Source organism: Rutidosis leptorrhynchoides, unplaced genomic scaffold (genome assembly GCF_046630445.1).
Source record: "Rutidosis leptorrhynchoides isolate AG116_Rl617_1_P2 unplaced genomic scaffold, CSIRO_AGI_Rlap_v1 contig121, whole genome shotgun sequence".
Taxonomy (NCBI): domain Eukaryota; kingdom Viridiplantae; phylum Streptophyta; class Magnoliopsida; order Asterales; family Asteraceae; genus Rutidosis; species Rutidosis leptorrhynchoides.
Genome location: NW_027266376.1, coordinates 27,843 through 45,948, shown reverse-complemented (window position 1 = coordinate 45,948; position 18,106 = coordinate 27,843). Strand labels below are relative to the sequence as shown.

Below are 18,106 nucleotides of genomic sequence, written 5' to 3'. Positions count from 1 at the left end.
TCTTAGCAATAAGTCTGGCTTTATATCTTTCAATTGAGCCATCTGACTTATGCTTTAGTTTAAATACCCATTTGCAACCAATTGCTCTTTTCTCCTTAGGCAGATCAGATACAATCCAAGTTTGATTATCTGAGAGGGCTTTCAGTTATGTCTCTATAGCTGTTTGCCATTTCTCATTTTCCATAACTTGCTTAAAACTATTTAGTTTCTTTTGACAACAAATTTTTAAAGTAAAAGCAAGATGTTTTTAAGAAAATTTTAAAAAATAATTTTGAATTGAATGTGGTGTACCTGGTATTGGAATGCTGCTTGAGTCTTTGAGGAAAGTTTCACGATCCTGCTGAGATAAGACTTGGACTAGATTATAATGGTAATCTTCTAAATGCTTAGGTGTGAATCTAGTTCTAAAAGACTTTCTAATTTCTGGTCCTATCACTTGTGCAGGTTCTGTAGAAATTTCTTGAGAATCAGAAAATTCCTCAACAGAAGATGGATGATGATCATTATCTACATGCTCAAAATCTGTTTCATGTGATGATTCATGTAATGCAGATTCTTCATCCAAAATAGGTATATTCTTCCTTTTAGAGAGAATCATAGAACAAAGAGTATCTAAATCTATTTGTAGTCCATTATAGGGAAAAACATGTTCATAAAAAACTACATGATAACCTACTTGAATGATGTGACTATTTAGATGTAGGACTTTGTACCCTTTAGTTCCATATTGAAATCCTAACATGACACATTTAGATGATCTTGGTGTGAATTTTGTTTTATCTCTGTCCAATGTTGAAATAATACACAATGAATCAAAGACTCTTAGGTGAGATAAATCAGGAAGTTTTCCAAGTAACAATTCATATGGTGTCTTCTCTTTTAGTACAAGGGTTGGTGTTCTGTTAATCAGATGAATGGCATGGCATAGAGCATAGCTCCAAAATTTTAAAGGTAGTTTGCTTTGAAACATCAAAGCTCTGCCTACATTTAAAATGTGTTGGTGCTTTCTCTCTATCCTTCCAATTTACTCAGGACACTCAACACATGAGGTTTCATGCAAGATACCATGTGAATTATAAAATGCAGTATATTTAAATTCCTGACCATTATCACTTCTTATGGTTTTTATCCTTTTAATAAATTGTGTCTCTGCCATCTTGTAGAACCTTTCAACTAGATCTCTTGTTTCTGATTTATGTGTCATTAAATATGTCCAAATATGTCTAGTGAAATCATCAACAATAGTTAGAAAGTATCTGCGACCTTGCATAGATGGGGAAGTTTGTCCCTAAATATCCATATGATTCAAGTCAAAACTACCATTAGCTATTGAATGACTGAAAGGAAAAGTGAGTTTTCTTTGTTTTGTAAAATGACATACATCACATATATGATCATGCTTGAAACCGATGCTTTCATTAATGTTTTTAAAAGGGTTAAGTCTGGCACTAGACGGATGACCAAGTCTAAAATGTCAAACATCAAAAGTTTTCCTACTATAATATGAGATTACATTGACAGATGACTGGTTTTGATCAAAAGAAACATTAGGATGCACAAAATGATCTGTCAAATTCATGTAACAGAGTCCATTTCTTTGCTCAGCTGTACCAATCATCCTCATCAAGCTTAATCCTACATGAGACACTTTGTAAGGTAGACCATTAGAACACAATTAGAATTTACTGTCATCTTGTTTGTAGAAACAAGGTTGAAAGCAAATTTTGGAGTATTTAGAAGTGTAATTGTGTTTGTTAGCTCTACTGTTCCTATGTGTGTAACTACAATGAAATGTTTGTTTGGCAATTGAATATGATGATTATTGAATGTTTCATTGTTTTAAAAAGACTCTTTGAACAAAAAATATGGTCTGATGCACCTATGTCCAATAACCAAAAACAGTTTTCTTTTTGTGGTTACCACTGAAAGCATGAGTTGTGTTAGCCATGTTGCTAGTAGAGATTTGAGACTGAGAGTTTGATTTAGCCTGCCTCTTGAGAGATTCATACTCATCTTGTGAGATGTCATGATTGTTGTTTTTTGTCACTTCAAGTTCTGTTGCAGCATACAAGTTTGCCGAAGCATTTCTTGTGAATTTAAAGTCAGGTGGGAAACCTACAATTCTGTAGCATTCAGCTTCAATGTGACTTTTCTTGCCACAATGGTTACAGATAAGTTTTGCTTTAGGATTCTTCTTGTTGTTCTGATTCTGCTTTGTCCCTTTTGCTGAGGAGAAAGCAGCAATGGATGGCTCATTTGCAACTTGTGGTAAGATATTATGCCTTTCATATTGAGAAATTGTTCCATACACCTTTTGGAGGGATGGGATAGGATCTAACATCATTATGGTTGATCTGGTTTGAGCATAAACAGGATTCAAACCTTTCAAAAACCTAATGATTTTATCATTCTCATAGTAATCTGCTATGACTTTTAGAGCCTTGCATTCATACTTTATAGCACATTCACATTCTAGAATAGGCCTTAAGTCATCAAATTCATCCCATAGAACCCTCATTTTGGTGTAGTAGTCAGAAATATTTAGGTCACCTTGTTTTAGAGTGAAAATTTCTTCGTGGACATCAGAGATCCTGGAGAAATCAGTCTTGAAAAATCTTGCTTGTAGATCTTTCCATATTGCTTGTGTTGTTATGTTGCATCTATCCCAGTTAGAAAAATTTGCATCATCTTCTTGTGGTTGTTTGATTCTGCCATTAACAAAATTGAACTTCACTTTTGATCTCAGTGCCATTGTCATAGCAGAGGGGAAATTAGTGCCTGTGTGGAGTTTTCACTAGAGTGAAGATAAAAATCAGATGTTGGTGAAAGGGCTGCATCAGCAGAGGAAGCAGTGTTTGCGATTGTTGACATTTTCAAGAGATTTCTTCAAAGGAAAATGCAACGGTGAGTGCTTTGTTGATTTTGAGGTGAATTTGAGTTGAGTTAAACTTGAAATTGAGATCTCTCATTAGCTCTTAGATACCATGTTGAGATTTAGGGATCGAATGAGAGAATTTTGAGAGATAAAATCTCAGTTTTTCTATTAACTTAAAGTGATGCTTTATAAGATTGATGTTTTTATCTATTTATACTACAAATTGTATAATAGATGTAATAAAAAAAAAAGAAAATAAGTACTAGAAACCTATCTAATATCTTTATAATTGTTGTCTCAGCTATGCTTAGGGATGGCTAGAGTTGTTGAGTTGAAGTAGTGATGTCATGAGGATTCCTACATAGTAAAAACTTGTCCAAGAAGAAGAAGTGACTTTGCCTTGAAGAAGAAACAACTGATGAAGAGAGAATGGGCCGCAAAGTTGGCAAGGCCCAATTGGAAGAGAAGACTCGGAAGCCCATCAGCAACAGAGAAACAAAAAACGCATCAAACGGCGTCGTTTCTTCTTTCATTCTTCTCTTCTCGTTCCAACAGTTATTCCTCAATTCAAATCCAAATCTCTCCATTACAACTGTTCATCTCTTTCTTCTTGAAGACACACAGATTTCAATGGACGCGCTCCGTTTTATCGGCATGTAGGAACATCCACACCGACGTGTCGACGCCAGCATTTCACTACCATATATATGGTCTTATGCACGTTTCGAGATATAACAGTAACAAAAGTATCGCAGTTTAAATTTTGTGTTTGTACTTTCAATATGTACAGTGTTGGCATACTTATGGATGCATTAGATAGGTTTGTTAACCGACATTTCTAAAAATATCCAGACGATAATGAAATTAAAATCAGATATGGGCTGATATGATATTAATGTTACACTGTGTAATAAGTCGTGGCTCAGATTCATTGATTCTGGGTAGGAAATTGGCAGTCTCGATGCATAAAATTAAGGAGAGAAGATATGAGTTGGCGGAAGTTGCCAAAGCCTAAGACCTAACCTAATTAGGAATTTGGTTTTCGCGGAGAAATATTCTCCTTTTCCATCTGAGATTTGCTTCTAAGACATAATTAACAGAACAAAACCTAGGCAGAACATACTTAACAAATTGTATTAGTATATTGTTACTTTTTTGCATAATATTTTCCTTTCAAATTCATAGCACAATTATCAATAACATGACATATTTTCTTGCAACTCCTAGATTTTTCGGTTTAGCTGCTCCATCATAATTCGAATTTGTGTATCTTTAAGTACTTGTCGTATTTAGCTGTCATTAGTCTTCGTGATTGTCATTTCAAGGTTTATATACCTACTTTTAGGAATAAAATTACAAATTACCCATAAAAAGAAAGTGTTCATCACAAAATTACATATAAACTGGATCAAATAATCATATTGTAACTACAAATAATTATGATCTAAAGAAGAAATTTTAGGACCAACATGTAATAGACTTTACCGATTCATTTTTTCTTTATTTTGCTTGTGGGCAGGGTTGATGTAATAAATGAATCTCTTTTACTAGCTATGGTGAATTGAATATACATAGTAATTATTATGTAACACTTCTACTTTCAACTGCCGAGTAAAAACTCACAAGGGGGCCATTAATACAATATGACCTTACAAAATATGTAAGCTGCAAACATGGATACAAAATTTCTGAAGAAAAAGTGACAAATGAAAAGTCATAGAAAAACTAAAAGATAATTTAATGCTTGTGAATTTCTTTTTTTAATTTATCATGCTCATAAAAACTTAGTTATTTCGATGAATGGGGGAAACTGTGTGAATTGTACCGACTTCTGCAAATGTCTTTAAGTTTGCAGCAATCAAATCCTAGCAACTCAACGATACTCGTCATGGTCCTTTTCACATGCTAACTCTGACCGGTTTGATCAATCACTCGTCAAATATAAAAGTTGTAATCGATATTTTCATCCCTAATGTTTGCCGGTTGATGCCTGATTTTTGAACTCGATTTCCCTCGTTGACTCGTTGAACTCATCATCAGATCAAAAAATACATTATGTTTTTCTTGAGTTATGGTACACATTCTAACTTTAGATTCTGAATGATCATCATTCATTACACTTAGATATTCATAATATCATCGATAGTATTTTTACTGAAGACTAATAATCTTCATCGAATGAGATAAATTAACCCCAAAAAAAGAATGAGAAGGAGATACATATTCATTTAAGTATTTTAGACCAAATCCTTCAAGAATTTGAGGAAAAAAATTATAAAAAAAATGGCGGAATAAATATTTTAGGCCCATTTTTTAATTTTGATTAATCCCCAACAAAATACGTAAGAGGTCTCGTGATCTCGTTCGATAAATTAATGAAAGTAGAACATTAAATCCGAACGTAAGGCGAAACGAATCATTGAACTGTTGAAGGAAAAAAGAAAATGATATATTCCTATGAAGTATTTTTTTTCCAAGTTCTCTAAACGTGTGATAATTCTCCTCATCTATATTTGATTATTCTACCAAAATTGACTACCTAAATCTAGTCCGGAAAAATTAATACTAGCTAACTGTTATATCCTTGATTGAAATTTACGATATGATGAAAGTTTATATATTATTTAACTAAATAATAAATAAAAATAATGCTAGGAATAAAAATAAAAGTCAATTCGGCCGTTAGGAAAAATAATTGAAATTTAGAATTAACCATGCCATATTTATATTGTTTTTTGAAAGTATCAGGTTTAGGGTTTTTATTTCTCCCTTTCTTCGTTCTACATTTTTATCCTCCTAATTCAATAATAAACTCGCTTGGACAATAGAATATTATTTATGTCTAAAAATAACTGTCAATTTTTCTATACAACATATATGTAAAAATTCGCAAATATTTTATGATGGATGTTGAAATTTAGAGATGGAACACGAAAGAATTGAGAGAAGCTACTTGTTAATGATTTCAACTTAATTTTACGATACTATATGTTCCTAAATTTATACTACAAAATTCTATCTAATGGAAGTCAAAGAAAGAATTTAAAATGCTATAAGTCCAATCTCAACCATGCTTATGTCTACAATCAAACCCATGCTTAGGGATGGTTAAACCATGCTTGGAGTGTCTAGGAATGGTTGGTTTGTCATAAACATGGTGGTGATTTGAGGTGATTGATTGTTGCTTGCACAGGAAGCAATCTGTTTGAAGGAAGATGACAGTTGCTTGCCCAGCAAGCAACTGAAGCTGTGATGGAGTGGATTCGGTTTGGGCTGAGCTGAAGAGACGACTTGGGCTGCCGGAAGAGATGAGGAAGCCTTTGGCCCGAATAAGGCGCGAAGCCCAGCAGCAGATGTGAAGTCCAACAATGAAGTGAAGTAGAGATAGAAGAAAGTGGGCCAAGGCTGGACCAAGCCCGGCTTGTATAATGAGATCAAAACGACGTCGTTCATTGTAAAGAATGAAACGACGTCGTTTTGTTTAATCAGTTGAAACAAAACGAAGGAAAGGCAAGGATAGAACGACGTCGTTTGTCTCATCTTCTTCAACGTTCATGACGGATTTCAATTTGAAATCCCTAATTCCCAAATCGTCTTCTTCTCTTCTTCTTCTCCATCTCTGTTCGATTTGTCCTTCAACACCCAAATTTCAACAATGGAGGTAGTATAAATATTAACAATCAAGGACTCTAAAATTACCATTGAACTCATAAAATTTAATTAAATTTATACATTATATAAGTTACAATTATCATTGAGCTCATAAAATTAAATGAAATTTATACATTAGAAAAATTATAAATTTGTCGAAATTTATGAGATTATATAGACTAATAAAATAGAAAATTTTCATAATTTTTTTTTTACAACCGAACAGGCCCTTATATTTTTTGCTTTAACTTTTAGAATCGAAAATTATCTACACAATTGACAAAATACATGATTCTAAAAAAGACTCTAGCATGCATACATATTTAGCAGAAACGTATAAAAAAACAGCTTATTTTTAAAAAATAATTGCAAAATCTTAATCGGGTGCGTCTATATTTTCCTTCTTTTTTTTTTTAAGTAGCTAGTGATAAAAAAACCATCTCATGACAATCAGAGCATGGCCTATTGGTTAAAACGTTTCTTTCATCGAGAGATCATGAATTCGACTCATAGAGAAACGGACTGTGAGTGGGTAGAATTTGTATTAGGAATTTATATAAAAAAATCTCATTTTTATTTTATATTTTTAGTAGCATATATTTTATAATCTATAGGAGAGATTAAGAGACAGGAAAAAAACACTTATCGCTGAGAAGTACGAGGTATTTTTCACTCAAACCTTTATCGATGAACTTTTTCTCGAGTGTTTGAATCGAGTCTCCCGCCTCCGGCATATCCTTAGCCAACTCCACATTCGACACAAGGCTATCTCTCCGGCCGGTTCGGACCTGGTTAAGCTGGTCCATTTGCCTGCCTGCATCAGCATAATTAATTAATTTAAAAACATTGTAAATTCATTTTTCTTTCCGTGAATATTTGACGACAATTCCTACAATTAGATTCTTCTCCACTGTCTATCAATATCGAACAGACACATTTCTAGTAATAAAATTAACAATTATTATTAAACTCATAAAATTAAATTAAATTTATACAGTATAAAAATTATAAACTTATCAATTTATCGAAATTTACGAGATTATAGTCTTAAAAACATTAAATATACCTTGCGAAACAATTATAGTCCAGTCCGGCTCATTAAGTCATTCATTATAAAAGAATAGTTACAGTTTGGCCCGGCCCGGCCCATATGCATCAACCAAATCCGACCTCTTTGAATGACTCTTAGCAGTAAAATTAAAATCACACCAAAAATTGTGCAAATCATGCACACCAAACATAAAAAATAACTTAAATACCCTCAATTTATGGAATAGTCTGATCATGTAAAGGGTATTTTAGTCATTTTGTACTGCAATGTGCACAATTTCTTTTTTTTTTGTGATGCAATGTGCACAATTTCTTTATGTGCCTTTTTAGCACGACTTTTGATTTTATTTTTTTAATATTATTAATATAACCTATCTATAAATTCTTAATATTTTATTTTGAATTTAATTATTTTTCTTTTTTATTAGATTATAATTATGCGGACTACACAATTCGAACCCGTCACCCCATGAATGAAGAGAGGTGTTCGCCAATTAAATCACGTCTTGATGTGCTAATTCGAGTATAATTTACTTATGGACTCAAATTATACACATATCAACATTTAGTTTACATACTTAAAAATGATCGTGACGAGTATAAAAATCTCTCTTATAACTGTCGAATCATATAGCAACTTCTTTGTAGACTTGGTCTCCCAAGGATAACAAATATTTTATCAAATAAAATCTAGCCCAAAGTTTTCAAAGAGATCAATCAAATAAAGATGGTGCAAAGTTGCAAACAGAAATCATGGATATACATAAACTATATATTTTTATTAAGAAGCTATATGAACATGCTCACTTAAAAAACAAATGGAAAAATTCTCCTTGAACAGAAAATTTCAACTAATGATACTATTGCATTAATAAAAAAAAAAAAAAGATTGTGGTAGAAGGAATCATAAAAGAATTCTCACGAAAAATGATCATTTCAAGAACATTACAACACTGTTGTCGTCGTGCTCATTCGGCTGTAAATCAGTAAAAATGTTTTAACCACGACGAGCAGTGTGAAAATCTATTTTCAATACTTTTACTAAAGAACTTCCTAAAAAGGGGGAGGAGGAATGGTGGTGTTGTCTCTTCATTAGGCAGCAAAATTGAATATTTCAGTTACGCTTAACTTATGCTGACACCTTTTTCCGGACAACTCTCTTCCGTCGAGCTTTTGGAGCTGGAGCTTCATCAGAGTTGACGTTTCCTTGTTTCAGGCCGAGTAGTCCTAGACCGGAAACTAGGGTGTTCTTGGATATGAACCATTTTGAAGATTCTGAAACGGAGGTTTGATCAGCAGCTGGTCTGTTGTAAGCTTTCAAAAGATTATCGGATTCAACCAGTGGATCAGCCTCTATTCCCAGCCAAGCTCGCCTTGATCTCTCTCCTAATTGCACATTTAGAAGCCTAAACACACAAAGCCACAATTAAAAATCATATTTTTTCCCCTAGTTTTTCGTAAAAATAGTAAAATAATGAGTCTGAAATTGGTATCTTTCGTGAAAGAAAAAGTTTCAAGATCTGAACACAAGTTAAAATTTCAGTTTGAGTTAACTTGATGATATAAAAGAGAGATACGAACCTTAAAGTTGTGCTAAAGAACAATGCAACTCCGATAACATCGAAATGGTTGGCGACTGCTCTATCAAGTCCACATAACATCTGATACCTGAAGTTTGCATAAAGTCCAAGGAAAGCACCATAGCCAAGAGCATTTGTACTCAGACTTGGGTTGGTCACAGATAATCTGCCAAACATATTGAGAAAGCTCATAGTTAAAAACTAGTATCTCACTTGGCTATGAAATTCATAAACGACAAACTGAGAAATAGTTGTTTAAAACATACCTATCCTTCTTTTTGCTGCCCAAGAAGTTCGACAACGATCCTTGAATTGCTCCGGCACTTAATCCAACTATAGACAACTCTGCGGCCTTGTAGAAAAGAGAGTGGACTCTCTTTTGCAAGTCAAATTCTCTGAGGGGATAACTCTTTTCAAATAAATTGTTTGGGAGCTTCTGTAGTGTATTTTGCAATTCATACCGGAATGTGTTCCCGTATGAGCGACTAGGCGCGAGTGACCACACCACGAGAGCATTGCAAGCACTTGCTGTAAGTACATTAAGCAGTGCTAAATCCCATTCCTCCTTTATTCTACAATCACGGTAAAGCAAATGAATATGTGTCAATAATATACCAAATGAAAATGGAAAAAGGAATTAAGTTCTTCTGAAGGCGGAAAACCACCTGTCCTTGCGTGTCTTCAATTCCCACCAAACAGTACAACCAATTGTACCAACCTGCTCCAAGAGAAGCTTGTACAAAAAGGCTGGATCTGCAATCATTCTGAGCAAGAAAATAGCGTTTACTTTGGATTCCAAATTCATTCTTTTCAGGTATTTGAAATTAACTTTACAATACTGACACAGTTTGCACATTCCAGTCAGAACATAATACAGTAAGCTTTTAAGAAAAGAAATCCAACACTTTGCTGATCCAAGACCAAGCACATGAACACTATATTTAAGGTGCAGCTTCTCTTTACAGTCTTAGAAGTAAGCTGGAAGAAGAAATTAATAGGGACTTGTGGAGAACTAAACAAACTTATACTTTGGTAGCAATGGAGCATAAAGTTATCATAAGTAAGAAACAATCCATCAACTTTACCTGCCGATAAATGCTCTCGATAGTCCTTCTGGAAGCCCCCTGGAAATGTACCTCACAGTGGTTGGTCTGGCATTTATCGCCAGAAATTTTACCATTTGGGCTGAGCTGACCAATCCCTGGGTGCAACATCATTGTAAGTATTGAGATGCACCAAGTCATCAATGGAACGTTAGTAAAAGATAGTATACCATTTCATAAGCCTGTCGAAGTCCAGCAGGTAAATCCATCATTGTCTTCTTCCACTCATCCAACACTGCATCTACAAATTTTCGATCAAAAAGCTGCCAAAAATAAATAAAAAAATGTTAGATCTATCAACAATAACAATCTGTGCCATGCATGATGATGAAGAAGCGTTCAAACCTCTTCCAGTATCATCCTTCTCCTAAAGAGACCATCATCACCTCCCTCTTCGTCATCGTCAAAGTCATCAAAGTAGTCATCATCATCACCGCCATCATCACCTCCATCGCCACCACCATGATGGATTCTTTTTCCTATATCTCCACCTCCTCCCCCAGTAGCGAGCTGTAATTCAAAATGGTTAGCCACTTCACTTGCGTTAAAAACTAGAGTCCAGTAGGTAAATTAGCAATCACAAACACGACTAACAGACTTCCTATCCTTTTTGGTCAGAGTCAGATTCAATCTGAGGAGAGGTTGTTACAACCATATATCATGGTGAACTGGTGGTCATGGCCTCCACACAAAGTAGAAGATTTCACTGACATTACAACTTATGGAAGTTGAGTCTACACCTACCTCTCTTTGTGAGTGTGCGTGTGTGCATGCACACACCTAGAAGCAATACCTAGCATTCACTATACTTGATTCAAATCTATAATATAGAATATTCGCATCATTAATGAAGAGATAATTTGTAAAAGCCTCATAAGACTTCAGTTTGACTGCAGATGAGGCAACAGCCAGAAATTATTTCAGCAAATATCTTCTAGCCAAAACATGCAGCCCACGTTTACCTAATTTCAAGTTACATCGACCTAATTCGACTTGAACTCAAACATATTTTTACTCAAGACAGATCATTTCGGAATTCTTCTAAAGTTTTATACAGAATTCACTAAGAACCACAGAACAAATAGGGGCACATTTCTACAGCTTGCACTAGTGAAATTCATAGAAATGACTTCTTACAGCTTAAAATAAATACTGCAGTCAGATCAAATTACTGCTCTTTTGATAAATAAAGCATAACGCGCCATGACTGACAATTGAAATAACATTAATCAACGATTCATCTTAAAGAATGTGCTCCATATGTTTATTGGGATTCTTTACTTTTTTCGCATTATGGTAATGTGTGAGAATTAAAATCTTTCTAGGCTCCTGAAGTTGCGCATGTTTCAGAAAATCTTGTAAAATAACTAAAAACAGTGATGAACTGAATAGCACTAGTAGCCGATGAATCTCAATTCTTTACATAGTCTAGCTCGATGTTGAGCAGATACAGGCATTTTTAGCAACTATATGGAGTTTAATCCAAATTATCCAATAAAATCATACATTTACAGAACCATCCAAAACTCCACAACCATGGAGGAGTCTGCAATTACTAGTGATCAACACAATACCACAAGTTTCCGGTATTACAAACTAAAATGTTTAAGTTACTATATATCTCAACAAGCACAAACTCGTCGAAAACTTAACAAATACTATTACTTCCTAGAACTTATAGAAACGAGTATGAAGGGAAACATATAGAAATGAAAAACAGTGACATAAGAAACCAATATGTACTCAAGTTCATTTCAAATTTTGTCAAAACTCAATCTTTTAAAACCGAAACCTATCAATTTCCTAAACCCATTTCCCTAATTCTATCAAAAACCCCTCAATAGCCACGATCCATAGAAATGAAAAAGACACATATACATACCTCAGGGCTGGAAGCTTGCTCCTGCTTCTCAGACACATCAAGCTTCCCTTTCTCCAAGGTAACCGCACCGAAAGCACCGTAATCTTTCTTCATAACCGGACCGAATTCAGGACAAGAGAGTATCGGAAGCGAATGGCCATTGTGAGAAGGCGCCACGAAGCTCCGCTCCAAAGAATCCGCATCCGTCAACGCCGAGCTCTTGATCAGAAGTGAATTATTGCTGCTACGGTGGTGGTGGTGGCGGCTGCGGAAAATCCTAGAACACAGCGGCGCGTGAGCCAGTCCAGGAATCGGCAAGCTCGGTTTTAACGAAAAGCTCTTTGAAGGGGAGACTAAAGCTGCTGTTTGAAACACCATGTGAGACATGGTCGACGACGTTAACAAAGATGAAACCTTTTTCCAAGCTTCGTGCAGGGTTTGAATTGATTATCTTCAAAGAGGGGGTTTAACAATTCTTTCTCTCTCTCTCTCTGTGGTGGAGCTTTTTAGAGAGAGAAAACAAAAGGGAGAGTGAAAGGGAAGTGATTGGGGGATTTTGTATTGATGGATAGCTCTAAGCTAGCAGCTAACGATTTTCTGGATTTGGGTGAGTTAACTCGGACGAGTCGTACTGAGTCAACTCGGACTAGTGGGTCGTTAACTCGAACGAGTCATATTGTGGGCTGCTGGCCTATGGGCTTTGCTATTAGTTGGCCTTTCGTGAGTAGGGACGAATGGGTCAAATACTGAAAAAGACACCCATAGTCCTTGTAGGTTTATTTTACTTTATTTTAGTCCTCAAACATTTTAACTGTTACATATGGCACCTCAAAGAAAAGTATTGGACGAGAATTAGATTTACTTAATGTTGAAGATGTCAAACCCTTACTTTGTAATAAATTCGTCTTGTGTTGTTAAAAAATATATATGAATTATTAATGTAACAATTAATTAAGTTCTTCAGTAAATATACTTAGAATAATATTGTTATTCTCAATCTATACGTATTTGCAATTTTTATATTGTTTATATTAAAGGTTATGAAATATATATATTCATGAGTGGAATTATGTATTGATCATGAAACCTATGTATATGTATGTGTGTGTAATTTCTAATTTGATTACCTTTTAAATTTTAGTATTAATGCTCTCATATATAGTTGAATTTATCAAGCTCGATAATTAAAGATGTAGTGTATCCTGATCTATAGATTAGCTTGGAAACATTAAAATGAATTCCTAATGAGCCATCTTAGAGGAGATAAGTTTCTCCCTTGGATGGTTCGACTTCGAGACTTCCAATTTTATTTGACCGTTTGAAATTTGCTAGCTCGAACCTTTGATATTGCTCGTTTTATTTTATACTTCAAACCAATCTTGAGATAGTTAACATTCTATAAAATATAAAGATTTCTAGAATATTGTCGTCCCCGTCTTGAGAACTTCCCAGCATGAAAACTCAAAGGAAATTCGGTCGGGACTTTCCAACAAAATCTCGAAAAATTCGAGATGTCTTGAATAACATTTCATATATATTGCCTAATTTATTCCATAAAAAAAAAGGGATTGAACTAAAATTCTTTAAAAAAAACTTATCTTTTTACGATTTGGATGATTTTAGCCCACTTCCAATTTAATTAATATCGTTTTTATATTAAATATGAATGCAAAATTTATTTTAACTATGAATTCTCTTTATTATTTATTATTTAGGTCGTTGTCAAGTTTTTTTTATTTATTTAAAAAATGATTAAATATTATAATGATAGCGGTTCCGATCTCAGCCTAATTTTCTTATTTTCCCATTTCAACATTCCGGTCTCCTCCTTCTGCTACCAGGAGCGGATCCACGTGTTGTTTGGGGATCAGGATCCCACCCAATAATTTTGAAAAGAAAATTATACATAGAAAATATATAATTTATATTTCAGAAAACATACATAAATGGAGGTAGTGGCTTAGTGGTAAGTTGTATTAGTACTAATTTGGCAAATTTTTATGTTTTTTTCCTCTTTCTGCTTTTATATTTTTTTACTCTCTTTTTTAGTTTTAAAATTATATTATATCCATATACATCCTTAAATATGATTATTAAAGTTTTTAATTTTTAAATATAAATTGGGCTATATCCAAATATAAAAATATAAAATTTTCATTAATCTTCAAATATAAATTGAATTAATATAAATAAGTTATTTCTATTAACATATTAGTATGACTATATTCTCATGTAAATTTTATAATTTTATTTTAATGGTAAAGAATGTATTGAAATTTTAGTCAATTAGTAAAACTAATTATTATTTGTGACTAATTTTTATGAATCACGATTTGATATGATAAAAAAAATCCGCGGTGCGACTTAAATTTTCTACGATCGCCATAATTTTAATGTACTGACTTACTTATAAATAAATAAATAAATATATCATCAACTTATTTCGAAAGCGATGATAAACTCTCCTTGATCCCACCAAATTAAATCATGCAGTTGGACCTAAAAATTCATGACTATTTCGGTCCCACCCAATGTCGAATCCTAGATCCGCCCCTGTCTGCTACATAGATCATAACAAAGAAGAAATAATATTATGGACCTCTCGAGTCTCGATAGTTATAAGCATGCAAAATGTAATGTATCCCGAAAACATTATATTAGCAACGTAATGACAACATATACAAAGACCGAAAAAGACACTCATAGTCCTTATATTTTGTAAAAATTTCAATTTAATCCTCATACTTTCAACTGTTACTCCGCATTCAAAACAGTTTAATGAATGAATCTGCAATATACTACACTACTCCTTCGGGATAATAATATTTTTGCTGCCTGAACAGTAAAAAAATTAACAAAATGTTATCTCGCGCTTTTTTATTAACATTTTGCTATCCATCCGTTAGTTTTATTAACAAATCCATACCTATCTTCAAATTTTGCATATGCGGCAGCAAACTTCCGTCAATTTTGCACAGTCATCGCCAAACAAGCAACACATCACGTGCTGACTCGGAAAAAATGACACGTCATCATAATCAGCCAAAAATGGTTGCCGAATTACCATCGATGTTTGTCGGAATCTGGAAATTTTGTTATGGTCGGACATGTTTCAACAATACGAAAGTCGTGGTGGTGTCGGATTTTTCAAATTTACAACCGTTTGGTGTAGATCTAAGCTTAACGGTTCGGCCACCGCACCTTTAAGCTTAGATCTACATCAAACGATTGTAAATTTGGAAATTCGACACCATCAGAACGTTTGTCTCGTCGAAACAAGTCCTACCATTACAAAATTTCCAGATTCCGGCGACCACCGACCTCTGATGGTGGTCGGACAGCCTCATGAGGCGGCGGCGCCGTCTATGGTGGCCGGAATCTAGAAATTTTATTATGGCGAGACTCGTCTCAACAAGACAAATTTCGTGGTGTGTTGGATTTTTCAAATTTACAACCGTTTAGTGTAGATCTAAGCTTAACGGTTCGACCCCACATCTTTAAGCTTAGATCTACACCAAACGATTGTATATTTGAAAAATCTGACACCACCACGACGTTCGTATCGTCGAAACACGTCCGGCCATAACAAAATTTTCAAATTCTGACGACCATCGATGGTGGTCTTACAACTACTTTTGGCTGATGATGATGACGTGTCATTTTTGCCGAGTCAGCACGTGATGTGTTGCTTGTTTGACGATGACTGTACAAAATTGACGGAAATTTACTGCCACATAAACAATATTTAATAAAATATATGATTTTATTAGCGAGTCTAAAAGACGAATAAAAAAATATTAGAAAAAAACGTAAAATAATGTTTTGTTAGTTTTTTCACCGTCAAAATAACAAAAATGTTATCCTCCCCTATTCTCTCTATACTAAAATATTTGTCTATTTTATTTTCTTTTTCAATAAAAAACAATATTTCTAGATATCATTCATATCTACCTTCATTGTTTTTGGAAGAACTGAAATTAAATAAAATCGACAAACATCTCTTTAGTTTATAGATGAGAGACCATCTCATAGTGTTCTCTGACAGTATGACACGCGCCACATTTTATATAATACACGTCAGTGTTTTGACAATAATACCTAAAGGATTAAGGAGTTTTTAGTCTTTTCATACACAAACATCAGTCGTTTTTTCTTTATAGCGGCACACGCGCTCACGCGACTTGGCATGTAGGATTCAATAAATCGTGTACACATTATTAAATCCATGGCATGTATATGTCAAATTTGGATTAGTACATGTTAGTGATGATATGTTAAATAATATGCATGCAAGAATTTTTTTTAAATATTTACATCTCCTAAAAGTTTAGTTGCTTTATCGATATTGTGGTATAAAAAGGAACAACATATTATGAGTCGCATAAATAGAAGGAGATAAAATAGTTGCACTTGAAAGTTTTTGCTTTGTTAGTTTAATAAAATTTCTAGAAAAGAAAAAAAAAATCTAATTGATCTGGTAAGAAATCTTTCATTATATAGTAATTAATTATGAAATATATGTTACTCAGGTACCAAATCTTAATGATTTAATATATCGAAAAGAAAAAAATTTTATTGATTTATTTGAGTTCAAAAATATTATTTGTTCAATCAAAAGGAAATGCAACTTTAACATAACTTGTTGATTTTTTCCAAAAAAATATCATTAAGATTTGGTACCTAAGATTTGAGTTCAAAAATATTATTTGTTCAATCAAAAATATACTCCCTCCGTCTCAAAATAGATACAAACTTTTACATGCAATTTGTATATAAAAATTTGTATCTATTTTGAGACGGAGATAGTATTATTTTTTTCTCAATAAAAGGAAATACAAGATTTAAAATAACTTGTTGATTTTTATCCAAAAAATAGATTGGCAGGTTCTTTGCTCTCTCTATATATAATACAACTTCATCATAGAACTACTCACAGTTTTCATATCTTCAATTTGATTATCAATACTTCATCTTCAAAGTAAAGCTACTATGGGGTTCAGATTCTTTGTCATTCTCTTTTTGGCTACCGTAGCCATCTCCATTCCGTCAATCTCTTGCCGTAAGTCTCTCTGTTTCAAATGGTTCAGATTGATAAATATGATTTAGAGAAGTTTGAAACGAAATATAATAGTTTTTGATATAACCTTCTACAACGATTCATATAACCGACTTCAATCGGTGGAATCAGGGTTGATTGTTGTTGTTGATCCATCGACTAATAATTAATATATATGCAAAAATTATGATTTTGAGAAGTTTGAAACGAAATACGATAGTTTTTTATTTAAGTTTTTATAACGATTTATAAAGCTGATCCCACTCGATTGAATCGAGGCCGATTCATCGACTAATGATCTATATGCAATATTATTGTAGGTGAAGAAACCAACGACGCTCATCTTTTCTGCTTCCATTTATGTCAACCTGGTTTTGATAATTACGAATGTGCTGACGAGTGTATAGCCCGTGGTAGAGACTTCCGAAGTGGATTATGCCGGGCCATTCAAAAGGGCACTAAAATAAACACCTTTTGTTGTTGCGTTCCTAATTGAAAAAATATAAAGTAATAATTAATAATGTAATATGGGTATGTTAGAATAATTTTTTAGTTTATGTTTTTTGATCAAAGTTGTTTAATTATCTAGCTATTCATTAATATATGTTCTTAATTGTCGATTTTTTATAATTTTTTGGGAATCTTTTATTTTATTTGTGAACCTTGAATCTACATAATTCAAAGGATATTAGAATCAATATTAATATTTCAAAGTTTTGATCAATATATATTCAAAATAATGTCTTCATTATCATAAAAAACTATGTATGCTTAATTTGTTCTGAATCAATTAAAACCACCAAATTGATTGAAATAGGTCAGTTAAATCCCTAATTGCAATACATCATTTCTGACCTTTTCCTTTAAATTATTTCCAATAAAAAATACTTACTTTAAAGTGTCTTATTCAATTTAAAAATAAAAGAAATC

At 33.3% G+C, this 18,106-nt stretch overlaps 2 protein-coding genes across 2 annotated transcripts; both read right to left on the bottom strand.

Moving 5' to 3' along the window:
- Window positions 1–1,879: 1,879 nt before the first annotated feature.
- LOC139881161 (uncharacterized) lies at window positions 1,880–2,752 on the bottom strand. The gene has a single exon (XM_071865676.1). The coding sequence runs from the start codon at window positions 2,750–2,752 to the stop codon at window positions 1,880–1,882; it is 873 nt and encodes a 290-aa protein (XP_071721777.1).
- Window positions 2,753–8,705: 5,953 nt separating this feature from the next.
- LOC139881160 (uncharacterized) lies at window positions 8,706–12,507 on the bottom strand. The gene is made up of 8 exons (XM_071865675.1): window positions 12,142–12,507; window positions 10,605–10,769; window positions 10,430–10,522; window positions 10,242–10,357; window positions 9,822–9,920; window positions 9,423–9,728; window positions 9,158–9,322; window positions 8,706–8,982 (listed from the first exon to the last, which is right to left on the bottom strand). The coding sequence occupies exons 1-8, from the start codon at window positions 12,505–12,507 to the stop codon at window positions 8,706–8,708; spliced, it is 1,587 nt and encodes a 528-aa protein (XP_071721776.1).
- Between the last annotated feature and the right edge of the window lie 5,599 nt (window positions 12,508–18,106).